The sequence below is a fragment of the Cheilinus undulatus genome, linkage group 8, assembly GCF_018320785.1.
Source record: "Cheilinus undulatus linkage group 8, ASM1832078v1, whole genome shotgun sequence".
Taxonomy (NCBI): domain Eukaryota; kingdom Metazoa; phylum Chordata; class Actinopteri; order Labriformes; family Labridae; genus Cheilinus; species Cheilinus undulatus.
This window is the reverse complement of record NC_054872.1, coordinates 28,432,344-28,446,316: the sequence shown is the minus strand read 5'-3', so window position 1 is coordinate 28,446,316 and position 13,973 is coordinate 28,432,344. Positions and strand designations below refer to the sequence as shown.

General features: G+C 38.3%; 1 protein-coding gene across 2 annotated transcripts; it reads right to left on the bottom strand.

Annotated features, from left to right (window-relative positions):
• Positions 1-635: 635 nt before the first annotated feature.
• ino80c (INO80 complex subunit C) lies at positions 636-5,903 on the bottom strand. Of its 2 annotated transcripts, none has more exons than XM_041793657.1 (5): positions 5,623-5,903; positions 4,564-4,680; positions 4,362-4,473; positions 1,610-1,677; positions 636-1,519 (listed from the first exon to the last, which is right to left on the bottom strand). In XM_041793657.1, the coding sequence occupies exons 1-5, from the start codon at positions 5,797-5,799 to the stop codon at positions 1,388-1,390; spliced, it is 606 nt and encodes a 201-aa protein (XP_041649591.1). In that variant the 5' UTR covers positions 5,800-5,903; the 3' UTR covers positions 636-1,387. The 2 variants fall into 2 exon arrangements, with proteins under 2 accessions (XP_041649591.1, XP_041649592.1); XM_041793658.1 differs by having other exon boundaries at positions 4,362-4,466.
• Positions 5,904-13,973: the final 8,070 nt, after the last annotated feature.

Genomic DNA, 13,973 nt, shown 5'->3' with positions numbered 1-13,973 from the left:
AGGCAGCTCTGAAGATGGTGTCTCAATCAGTACAATTCTAGCTAGCCTTATGAATTAATTATCCGTTTAATTTTCCAGGGGGTTTTTTTCAATTTGTTTGTAGTAGGACAAAAATAGAAACCACTTTATTATCCTTAAACAATACCACAAATTGCAGGGCTATCACAAAAAGGAACTAGTGGGAAAATATCAACAAGGCTTGTGTAAACCAAGCCTCAATGAAGAATCACAACACTGAACGAGTACTATTAAGATTTTCTCAACAGGTAAGGTATCTTCAGGTGGTGGGCTTTTAAAGGTTGGAGGTGTCCTTTGCTTTTGCATAACAGAGATCATTTACATGAGCAATACATGGTTCTCATTCATCAAGTTGGTGAAAAAAAAAAAGTGTGTAAAATCTACCATGGAAATGATCCTGGACGCCTGCCATGTGTGATTAATGAGACGTCCACCAGGCCACCAGTCAGAGCGCAAATCATACATCAAATGCAGCTGTGGAATTAAAACCATGTGGAACCAATTCTACATTTACATATTACACACATGAAATTAGGCCTGCTTAACGTATTACAACAGCTGTGGATGTTTAAGTTACAGCACTAAAGCATCAAAACAAAGTACAAAATTGTGTCTGAAAGTAATTTTATTCAACAATTTCCAGCAGAAGAGGCATGTAAAAACAAATATAGAAAAAAGCACAGATGAGAATGAGATACTGAAATGGAGTTTAATGGGCTTAGTGGATCATATTTAAAATTAAAGTAAGACACATTTCAGCTGCTTAGTAACATTTTTCTCTCAGACTTTTGCCTACCTTAAGTTGAATGTGTTTACATCACCGTAAACAAATGTTCTACCACAAGAGGGCATCACACCAGAAATGCTTGTATGAAGTTCAAGAGGAACCAATACACTCGAGATTTAGCCCAGGGGCTTAAATGTGTGTAAACTGTGAAACATCATCAAAAGAATTGTAGTTGAGAAGCATCTTTTTGCTGATTTCTGAACCTTAACAACTTTAGATGTTCTTTCTCTGATCTGGTCAATAAATCAATCAGAAATAGAAAAACTGCATTGCAGCTCAAAAGCTAGAGGTAGCAGTCCCTCTAGTAACATGTAAACATATAATTTTTACAAATGTCCCATTAATTGGTCACAAAGCAGCAACTATAAAACTGCCCTTATGATAACAGCAGTGCAAACACACGGAAGTTCCCATTGTTTGAGTGCCAGCCGTCTTTCTTGCATTGGCCTGCAGAGCTTGGTTGCCAGTCTGACAGCAGCTCGCCTCCAGGAATCTCCTGCCTGGTCCAAGAGCTTTTACCCCTGACATGAGTTCAGTTCTGGTTCAACCTTTTTTTTTCAAGATTTAAGCCTTCCTCAGTGGTCAGGGTACAATGCATGTTGCCTTTCGCAGTGCCAGGTAGCCTGTGACAACATCTGTGGGGAGGAGGCGGATGTAGGAGAACTCCTCCGAGGATGTGAAGCGTAGTTTTGTCTGAGGGTCTGTGTAGTTTGCCTGAGGAGATATGAGTATGTCTTCAGTATAGGAGATATATGGTTAGTCTGATTGTAGTACAATAAGAAGTTGATAAATCTGAGTACTCACAGGCAGACCAGAGATGTCAGAGTATTTCTTGGCTGGCAACAAGGAGGGGGGGGTGTCAATACTGAAGTCTGTGTGCACAGAAAGGTAGTAAGTTAAACAACAGTTCAGAGCAGAACTGTTATGGGTATTTTAAGAGCTCTTTTACAAAATGGGTTGAAATTGTGCCCTTTTAACACCCACTAAACTACTGGGTGGTACTAATTTTAATATCTCACAAAGACAACCCAAGTTAATACAAAATACAGTTTTTAAATGATGATTTCATTTATTAAAAGGGAAAAAAATCCAAACCTATCTGGCCCTATGTGAAAAAGTAATTTCCCCCCCTTGTTAAATCGTGAGTTAACTGTGATCAACCAAAGTTCTTGGAAAGCTGAGTTAAGTTTCACTGGCCACACCCAGGCCTGATTACCACCAGATTTGTTGAATCAAGAAATTACTTAAATAGAAGCTGTCAGACAAAGTGAAGTAGGCTACAAAATCTCAAAAAAAAAAAAAAAAACACATCATGCCACAATCCAAAGAAATACAAGAATAAATGACAAAACAAAGTGACTGTAATCTATCAGTCTGGAAAAGGTTACAAAGCCATTTTCAGGGCTTTGGAACTCCAGCGAACCACGGTCAGAGCCATTATCCACAAATGGAGAAAAATGGGAAGAGTGTTGAACCTTCCCAGGAGTGGTCAGCCAATCAAAATGACTCCAAGAGAGCAACAATGACTCATCCAGGAGGTCACAAAAAAACCCAGAATGACATCCAAAGAACTGCAGGCCTCACTGGCCTCAGTTAAGGTCAGAGTTCATGACTCAACCATAAGAAAGACACTGGGCAAAAATGGCATCATGGGAGAGTTCCAAGTCCAAAGCCACTGCTGACAAAAAAGAACACAAAGGTTCATCTCACATTTGCCAACAAACATCCCCAAGACTTTTGAAGAAATATTCTGAGGACTGATGAGACAAAAGTTTAACTTTTAGAAAGGTGTGCAGCCCATTACATGTGGCATAAAAATAACACAGCACTTGATAAAAGAACATCATGCCAACAGTCAAACATGGTGGTGGCAGTGTGATGGTCTGGGGCTGCTTTGCTGCTTCAGGACCTGGACCACTTGATGTGATTAATGGAACAATGAATTCTACCCCCTACCAGAAAATCCTGAAGGCCAGTGTCTGGCCATCAGTTCATGACCTCAAGCTCAAGCGCCCTCCTCTACTGATCCTCTCAGCTACCAGCTGAGATGCTGGGTAGCTCAGTGGGTTACCCTGCTGACTACGGTCTGGGAGATTGATGGTTCAAGTTCAAGTCTAAACTTTGGGGGAAAAAAAAGTGTCCATAACATCATGAGTGCTGCATCCATTTTCTTGAGAGGGGTGTGGTCAGGGGCAGAGTCAGACAGCTCATTAACATTTAAAGCCACAGACACAGAAATGGCTCATTCTGAATAGGGCTGAAACAGAGGGGTTTTTAGACATGCAAAAATCCAATACTGGAGTGTTTTTTCAGCAACAAACTTCACAGGCATGTTTTGGGGACCCCTGAGACCAATGTAAACTTGTCTCGAAAGGGTAAAATATGTCCCCTTTAAATCCAATTGAGATGCTGTGGTGTGACCTTAAATGGGCAGTTCATGCTGAAAACAATTAGAGTTACAACAATTCTGCGAAGAAGAGAGGGCCAAAATTCCTTTACAGCGATGCAAAAGACTCATCACTGGTTATCACAAACACTTGATTTTAGTTATTGCTGCTAAGGGTCGCACAACCAGTTATTAGGTTCAGGGGGCAATTACTTTTTCACACAGGGCCAGTTAGGTTTGGATTTCTTTCCCCTTAATAAATAAAATCATAATTTAGAAGCTGCATTTTCTTTTTACTTGGGTTGTCTTTGTGAGATATTAGAATTGGTTTGATGATCTATAACACAAAGAGGCAAATAATTTTTCACGGCACTGTATGTATATACTTTTTTTGGAACCAAGACCAGTTCAGCTTATTAGAGTCATGAAATGACTTGCTGTTAAAAAGACACTGTGAAACATACAGTGCTTAACAAATTTATTAGACCACCTGTCATATTTGTCTCAAAGATCATCCAGCATCATGAAGTGCTTTAATGCGGACTCTTTCATTTTGAGTGAGCTCTCAACGTTTTACCATTTTGAACAGGAATGAGGAATTTCAAACTGAATTCACCCAAATTGGAGCTCACTGGGCTTCTCTTAGAAGTCAGAAATTAATCAAGCATAACATTCAACCACTAAAACTATTTTTTCTGTTCAGGAATGCAAGTAAATAACTATCATTTGACATATTAATCAAGAAATATTAATGTGCTTTACTATTTTTTCAGTTTTTTTGTAAATCAGTAAATTTGAAAATTCATGGATAACAATAATAATTATATTTTAGCATTAAAAATATTATTTGGAATAAAGAGCTTCTACATATTGGTGTATTAACCATTGCAGAAACATTAAAATGGTTTTGTTAATTACCAGTGCTGTTAATTTAGGGCAGCTGTGGCATAAACCTTACTTTGGTTAGGGTTAGGGTGGTCTAATAAATTTGTTAAGCACTGTAGATAAAACCTTGGTTTTTTTTTTTTTTTTTTTTTTTTTTTTTGGACATCTTTAAAGTAACTAAAATAATCTTCGGAATTATTCTGCATAAATACTTGCTTTGATATAACAGAATTTTGAAGACAAAGCAGCAACAAACCCAAGTGTCAGGTAGAAAACTAAACTCACAGTTAGGATCATTGAACTTCCAGGGTAACGTCCGCTCCAAAGCCAGGATCTGTTTGAGATTTTTCCAGGTCCTGTTCTTTTTCCCTGCTGCTGCTCCACCAATCCCTGAATGCTGACATGGTATAGGGAGATTAAGAAATGAAAATAAGGTGCAAAACTAAGAGGAAAAAAACTAATAATCTAAATAGATATCACTACTCACCATAAAATTTGGGTCTTTAAAAGGAGGAGGCTTTGCTGTGGACTCTGTGGGGACAAGAGGACCAACATCTGCTGATCCTGCAGCCTTCAGCTCTGCCACAGACTCCACTGCTGTAACCTGATAAGATATGAAGTACAACTCTTGAAACAGTCATAATATCTTTAATACTCTTTAATACTTTGATACTGTTTTCTTGTTCCTTATACACCTCATATTACATAGCACATAGTGTACGTGTTATTTTATTCATTTTCACATGAGATATACAATTTATTCTGGCATTGATACCTCCTTCATAGGGACACAACAAAGTGGAGAATCTGCTGCTGATGTCAGAAACCAGAAGGGCGTGATCCTTATTTGAAATCGTTTCCCATGATAACATGCAAATGTTGGATGTTTTCTGGAAATTACAAGATCACATTATCCTGGGAAACTAGCTTTATTCCCAAAAAGACAACAAGATGAGCAAACTGAGATGTAGTCACAGCAAAACTGAGTCACTGAGACTTGAACCCCCCCAAGGACAATTAAAGTTTTTAGTACTGAATTGACATGAATGAAATTCATTGATTTCTTTCAGCACAGAGACTTCTTAACTTCATACACCACATGCTTTTTGGTACAATTTTGTTGCAATATCCACTGAGAAAACCTTCGTGGCTTGCTTTGTGGTCCCGACCCACCAATTGAGAACCAGTGCTTTATACTTAACACCTGTATATTGTTTCATTTTACAGTACAGATTACCTCAGATTTAACATACAGATTTGTTAGTATTTTCCTCTCCTAGCTATTACTTTGATGAACCAGATCACCATAACGCCATATGGGCACCTTATTTTAAGTCTTGTTTTGGCATTTTTAGTCGTAATTGTGTCCTGTTGAATATAATAAGACGTTATTTCACTCTAATATATAAAAGCACTCTCTCCCTTCGTCTCTAGTCCAGAATCCGTTCATATTTAATCGTTAGCTCCCCCATAAAACCAGGAAACACACTGTAGTCGATGCTGTTCACTGTGGTTTCTTTCGTCGCGGTCACACATGTGTCATTACCGGTGTTTGGGTTGCTGGTGCCGTTGTCAGCTGTCCTTTCTTCTTCTTGTTGCCGCTCCCGGAGGCCTGTGAAGCGGCTGAAACTGCCGGACTCCCGGGTCGTTTCTTTCCCCGGTTAGCGGCGGAGCTGGCAGCTGCCGGCTGAGCCCTCACAGTTATGGGGATCTGAGATGCCATTTCTGCTCAGTGAAGTTTTTGAAATCAACAAAAAAAGATTATGCTTTAGCGTTAGTTGTTTACCACTGCCGAACAGCAACATCATCCGGATGTATACTTCTTCTTCTTCTGCTCTGAGTTCATCGGCAGAATAAGCACCACATCTAAAGGTGCATGCCGCCACCTACTGTATTGGATGGTGTAACTGCGTGTCATCATAGAGTTGTACTTTAATATTAAAATGAATTTTCACACTTTTCAAAGCTGTTTTCTATTTCAGGTAAAGTTTTATTTAACCCTGAATGACCTTTTCCAGTTTTTATCTTCTCTGCTTTTAACTTTGACAGTAGAATTGTGTAGCAGTTTCTTTATCTTTTTGTCACTCTGTGGGTGATGTTAGAGAGAGAGTTAGTTTGTTGCTCTAAAAGAGTGACAGCTAAAAGCAAATCAGTAAGAAGAAATCTGAGGAAAGATTTAAAGAAGACATTTTTAGATCAATTTAAACGAGATACAAACACGCTTAAAAACGCTTCAGGGGCTTAGTCAAAATCGAGAGGGAAAGTGGCCATCACCACAAAATAACGCATTACAACGTTGAAGTAGGCATCTGAGCAGTGGAGCGCTGCTGCCACCGTGTGTCCAATGGGAGGTGGTGCATGCCTCAAAGCCGAGGATGATCATGCAGTCATTTTAGAGCCGCTTGTTATCGGATCACTAAGGATCACTTAGGATTCATGTTAGTTAAGACAAACAAGCTCTTTACCGATAAAACGGGAGTGAACTCTCACTGTGGAGGCAATGACGTTATCAGCTTCTCAGGGAACTTGAGAAGCTGTGATACTGAAGGGTTTCAGTAGCATTGTAGGCTTCTAAATAGTAATGGTAATAGTACTAAAAATATAATATAATAATAATAATAATAATAATAATAATAATAAAGGAAGGAGCTTATTTCTTTGTGTAATTTTTCTCTTTTATCAGTTAAACTTATTATGAGGAGTTTTTATGCTGTAGAAACCTGGATGTAGTTTAAAAACAGTCACCCCATTGGTTTTTAAAGCAAGGATTTGATGCCCACTGGTATACTAACAGTTTGGATGCCTTATTTTAAAGACCATGTTTGTATGAAATTTTAACCAAAAATGGTAACCTTGGTGGTCTATTTACACGACAACAGTGTTTTAGTCTAAAATAGAAACTTTTGAAAACAAGCTCTATGGTGCTGACAGTCCCCTCCTATCTCATAATGTCAGCTCTGAGTGCAGAGATCCCTCTGAAAACAGACTTTTTACACACTTGCATGAAAGTATTTGCATAAAGTTGATAGCCTTGTCCACAAGTGGACTACATCAACAATGGCAGACACCTGAGCTGTGTTTGTGCTGCTGAGCATTTCCTTCAGATTTGCTTTTTTGTAGATCGGGGTCACTTAGTTTAGCAACTCCACCTCACCATCCATTATATGATGTTTTGTGAACCAGGCTGTGTTTATTTCCACTGGTTTGAATTTGTGTTCATGTGATGTGGCTTTTGCAGCTGGACTCACATTAACAGGCAAGGAAGTCCAATTTGTCCATCTCCAAGCTGATCATGTCATATATCGTACATGAACAGAGTCTGTCTCTCTCTTTTCAGAAGTCAGTCTCTTTGCCTAAAACCACTCAGAATCAGAATCACAAACACTTGATTAATCTGCAGGGCAACATTCAGAGCCATTACAGAAAAAGCATTACATTATAGAGATAATCGATCGTTTTATTGACGTGTTTGGTGTTCCTGTGGGTCACTGAGGCATTAGTTTTCAATTCGGTCAATTTCATAAACAAAAAAAAAAAACTCCACAGTAGCTTTAACATTACACTAAAACTCATGGTTAACGGGGTTGACTGTAATCTTTGCTTGATGTACATCTTTGATTAATCAATAGTGTGGGGTGCCCATTGTTGTGTTTTTTGCTTCATAAAGCACATTTTCAGCCGAGACAGGTCAGGACGGCACGCAGGTCAATCTAGTAGCAATGTCTCTGGAAAAGATGTTTTTTGATTTGAAGCATTTGTTTCCCCAGTCCTGTATACCTCTCAGTAGTAATGATGTCTTCACAGATGTGTAAGTTACCCGTGCCATGGGAACTAATACACCCCACATCATCACAGTTGATAACAATCTTGATGATCCTTTCCACTTAAGATCTGAAGAATCAACTGCCATTTTTTCCAAGAACAATGTGAAATGTGGACCTGCCCACTTTTATACTGTAGGTCAGTTCATCTCAGATAAGCTCAGGCCCACAGTCCAGATATACAGTATGGCTTTCAGTTTGTATGGTGTCTTCATTTATATTTGAAGATAAAGTAATGTACTGTTAACTCACAATGGTTTTCCTAAGAGTTCCAGACCCAACATGGTAATATCATCACACAATGATGCTGGCTGTGAAATATTTAAAGTCCTTTTACTACTTATTGAGGAACATTGTTCATAAATTCTTGCGTTATTTGCCCATCCTTTTAAGAAAATAACCTCTGGTAAGCAGGCGCCCACATATGGAGGCTAAAGGTGCAAGTTACAATTTAGGAGGTGCTTTTATCCAAAGCAACGTACATCATGGACCCAGAGCCAGGTGTTCAGGATGTTGTCACCTTGTCCAAGCATCCATACTGAATGCCGACTGTGCACAGACTAGGGTTCGAAGCCCCAGTCTCATGTAGCATGGCCAGCAATGTAAACCACTGAGCTATCCAGCCATGTCTTCCACTCGCTCTCTGTCCTCATACATCCTGTCTCCTTTCAGCTGTTCTGTCTGAATAAAGGCAAAAATTCCCCCAAAAAAATCTTACAAAAAAGTTAAAACCCCCCAGACCATCATTAGCTGTGAACAACTAACCCTTAAGGAGTACTCCTTTTATACCCAGTCAAAATACTATCACTTGTTACCAGTTTACCTACTTACCAGTGGAACCTTCCAGACAGATATTCAACAACTTTCATAGTTTTTTCTTTTATTTCTCTCCACTTTTTTTGTAGCACGTTGCAGGCAACAAATCAGAACATATGAGTATCTTTAAAAAATGAGTACAACTCTTCAGCTTGAGATTTAAATATCATGTCTTTGTGTCGTATTCAGTTGAATTTAGGTTGAGAGGGATTTGCAAATCACTGTATTGTTTTTATTCGCATTTTAAATAGTGTCCCAACTATTTTGTATTGGAGGATTTGTATAATCCAGGGGTGACAAACTCAATCACAGCAGGGGCTGTATTCTGAATTAAGGTCTAACCTGAGAGCCTAGCAGGGCCAACATTTAGCCCTAAACTGTCAACCTCAATTTCAAGAGTAAAGAATTAATAGGGGAAAAAAAGTTTGCACTGATGATGAATGATTTTAAGTTTTTTTTTTAAAAAAGTCAAAATGATAGGTTTAAAGGCTCAATCTGAAATAAAAAGTCAAACTTATTCGTTCATAATGGCAAAACACGAAATTACAAGGCAAAATAATGTTTTAAAAGGGAAAATATGAGATGAAAAGTTAAAATCAAGAGTTTTAAGGGTCAAAACGTGAGACAAAATTTTGAATTTGAAAGGTCAAAATGTGAGATAAAAGTCAAAATCATGAGTTTAAAAGGTCAAAATATGGGTTTAAAAGTCAAAGTAAGGAGTTGAAAAGGTCAAAATATGACTTAAAATTTGAAAATGTGAATCTCAAATGTCAAAATATGGAATAAAAATTCAAAATCATAAGTTAAATTTGTAACTATGAGCTGTAAAATTGAACATATGAAATGAAAGCACAAATTCATTTCTTTTCCAACATTCCTGACTTATAATCTCATTATGTTTGCTTATTTTTTTAAATTTTCATCACTTAGGTTACATTCACATTTTTATTTTTGAGGATATATATCCCTGGTATAATCCCATGAAATCAGTGATATGAACGTAAAGAGGAATCTTTAGGTCATGTTGATTTTGGCACCCTCTTAGGACAAAGAAGAATGATTTAACAGTTTTCTGTACCTAATGTGGACGTGTTAGTTGGGTTTTCTGACAAAAACTCTCTTCCTGATCTATTTTAAATATCCAACATGAAAATTACAATTCATTTTTGGTTGATACATTTCTTAAAAAGTGTGTTGTTAACCAGCTTGTTTGACACTTATCCTGTGGAAAAGATCACAAATAAGTTAAAGATATATTATTAATCAGTCTTTTTTCTCTCTGATAGTCTTATTTGCTTTGAATAAAGGTATCATAATAAAATTCACACATTTTACAACCAGCTCCTCAGAGGAGCATTAACAACGAGAGATTTCATCCCATTAACCTCTTATATAGTTTCATCTGAAAAGTGGAGATCTTGAAGAAGTAAAAGTATCAACTTTTTTTCAAATAAGAAATACAGAGAATCTAAGCAACCACCTCCTTCCCTCAGCCTGCCTTGCCAAAGAGTAAAAGTGAGAGAAAGTTTGTCCCCTGCAGGGATCCATAAAGTAGTTCTGGTAGAAGTGAAAAATCGTACCTGTTGGCAGAACTGTGCAGGCTGAGGTGGCCTCTGGGAATCTCCTGCACGATTCTAGCAGGGCGCCCTGGGAGGTACACGGTTATTCTCTAGTCATTCAGTCAAAGACACCTTTGAGGGGAAAGTTCCTCTGGCATATCCATCAGTCTGTGCTGGGACATGCCTATCAGTATTCAGACATCTTTATAAAGATGTACCACATCTTAATTTGTCAGCGTGTCAGAGCTGCTGCAGGGACCTGGATGAAGTGAGGGATGTGGGTCTAACACTGAATGTGTGTGGGCTGTATTATAGAGACACACGCTCGGAGGCTTTACCGCTACTTTTCTGGCCTTGTCATGTCTTACAGAGACTTTAGCTCGCAGGGGATGTGCTGATTCAAAGGAAGGTCTCTCCAAATGTCTCATTCATTTTTCAGTGTTGGCACACTGCTGCTGCCAGCTGCATGAATAAACTATATGTGGAGGCTCTGCTTGAGCTCAGTTTCAAACAAATATGAATGTTTCATGTTTGTAGTTGAACTATGAGCTTTAACTGTGGGCCATTGGACCAGCACTCCCTGTACCATATAAACACATCACCTACTGCATCAGGTGGGAGCAATATGCTACAACCAGTGACATCAAAGTCTTTGCACCAGCTGTACTCACATACACACCTGGGCACCACGCAGCCCTCTGCTGACAAACAAGAGAAGCTGTTTCATGTTGATCTAAGCTGTGTGGGATGTGTCCTCTGCTGTCAAAAAGTCATAGAAAAGCACTTTTGGACACACACCGTACATACATGCTGCTAGGGCTGTCGCATTAAAGCAGATTATGTAAGCAAGGTTGGTGGAGTTTTCTGCTCTAGTGACTCGGGTTGTATGCGAGCCAAACATGTAAGCCACAGCCTGAGGCACGGCTTATTGATCCGTGTCAGCAGGCCATTGACTGGTGCTGGATATGTGTCAATATTTGTAATGGGGATGGATAGCTCTCACGTGTGTGTGTGAGTGTGTGGGGCTGTGTGTAAATTCACCATAGTTTGAAAACATTTGCATATATGGAAAGATAATTTGAACATAAATATTGCATGTGAGATGAGAATCCTACTTGTCAGATGTAGTTTTCTATATTCGTATGCAATTTGAAGACAAGAGGGTAAACTGTAGTAATAAAAACACTAGAAGGGTTATGTAAACATACAGAAGCACTACAAGGGAATGCATTCAAACATTTAGTTTTGTTCCATTTTCTATTGATTACGGGTAAATTTAAATTGTTTCCTAAAGTTTGCAGCTTATTTATCTTGTTAACAATTGTGTCATGTGATATTGCCATTATTAAACTGTAACGATGGGAGACCCAGCATTGTTTTCTAGGAAATGAGATGATCAGGTTAAAAAAAAAAAAAAAAAAATTACATTGCCTATAAAAAGTATTCACCACCTTGGATGTTTCACCCTTTTAATGACTTTATAAACAATCATAGTCGACATTATTTGTCTTTTTTAACATTTTTTTTTTTTTAGAAAAAAACTCTCTTTAATTCCAAAACTAAAAACAGATTTGTGAAAAGTAAAGTCAATTAAACAAAAAATATGGTATGTAAAATAAGTGATTGCATAAATATTCACCCCCTTCAAGTCAGTATTTAGTAGCTGCACATTTGGGTACAATCGCAGCACTGAGTCTGTATGGATAGGTCTCAATCAGGCTTGCACATCTGGACAAAACAGTTTTACTCCATTCTTCTTTGCAAAACTGCTCAAGCTCTGTCAGGTTACACGTGGATCAGGCATGAACAGCCCTTTTCAAGTCAAGTCACAAATTCTTTATTGTATTGAGTTGAGGTCTTGACTCAGCCATCTCAGAACATTCACCTTGTTGTCTTTAAACCATTTCTGTGTAGCTTTTGCTGTACGCTTCTGGTCATTGTCTTGCTGGAAATTAAACCTTCTCCTAAGACGTAGTTTTCTTGCAAAATGAGTTGGAGTGTCCTGCAGGATTGGCCCTTTATTTTGTCGCATTCACCCTCTATTTTACCCTCTACATTTATGCTGCTGAGCAGCATCCCCACAGCATGATGCTGCCTACACCATGCTTCACAGTGGGGATGGTGTGTTGGTGCTGATGTGCAGTTTTTGGTGTATGGCAAACATAGCATCTTGTCTGATGATAAGACGGTCACCATTTTGTTCTTATCAGACCAAAAACATTCTTCTAATTGAGCGTGAAGTCTCCCACATACCTTTTGGTGAGCTCTAGATGAGATTTAATTTGAGTTTTCTTCAACAATGGCTTTCTCTTTGCCACTGTCCCATAAAACTTTGGTGAAGAACACAGGCAACAGTTGTATTCTTAAACTTACTTATACTTTTCAATAACCTTTTCTCTGAGCTGTTTGGAATGTTATTCTGACTTCATAGTGCAATGGTAGCCAGGAATATTGATTAACCAGTGACTGGACTTTCCAGACACAGGTGTCTTTATAATACAATCAACTGAGACACATCCACTGCACTAAGGTGCCCCATTTCACTAATTGTGAGACTACTAGCACCAACTGGCTGGACCTCTGTTGAATCAGGTCAGTCACTTTTAAGGAGGTGAATATTTATGCAGTCACTTATTTTACTCTACATATTTTTATTAAACTGACATTAGTTTGTAGAAATCTGTTTTCAGTTAGACATTAAAGAGTTTTTTTGTAATTGTTTTTTTTTTCTGAAAAGGCGAAATTATATTGACATTGATGGATTTATAAAATCAATAAAAGGGTAACACATCCAAGGGGGTAAATAATTTTTACAGGCATTATATGTTTGTGTTTTTATGTATGTATACAAAAAGGGGGCTGTTGCTTCAACATGCTTGTCTGTCATCTACCCCACAGCAGCATTCTTTAATAATGGAATTTAGGAATAATTAACATTGTTGCTAATGGTCTTGTTGTTTTTGTGGGTCATAAAGAAACATCAAGTAAAAGTTTCAGTCTGTTTCATCACCAGTTACAAAGTCCTCACAGTAGCTTTGAACCAAATCTTACAGTATCAACTGTCTTAACATGCTGCCTAAAGAATAAGGACAATCTTAATTTATTTCAAAGGGAAACTTGAATGGAATATATTTGTCTAAATGAGAGCTTTCACAGCTTAAAGTGGGTTTGAAGCAACCCAAAAAACAGCCAACAGTAAGTTTTCTTGTCCAGATAAAAGATTTTAATTACAGACAACATAAAACCCCAAGGATGTGAGAACCTTTTGCAGATGAATAATGGCTAATACAAGACCGCAAGCTTGTCACTAGTGAATGCAGATTGACTGTGTGTGTGTGTGTGTGTGTATCACATATTCAATCATGCACCGTCCTGAATCTAGCTTCCTGAATACATTGTGTATGACCCGCCCAGAAGCACAGCTGTATTGCTATTCACATCTCATCAAGTCGAGGCAGAGCGTTTTCTGTCTGTGCAGGTAGAGAACGATGAGTCACAAAAATGAGACACAGACTCTGACTGACTTCATTATGTGCAACAGGAGATTGGCAGTGATGCAGACACAAACCAATTTGCATGAGGAATACTGAAAAAGTGGACTGGCCCATCATGTATCAGCCACCTTGAATGGCTTACAGAATTAAATTCAGGAATGTGTTGCCAATCAGAGACATAATTTACCATTCCGGTGAGCAAGCAGT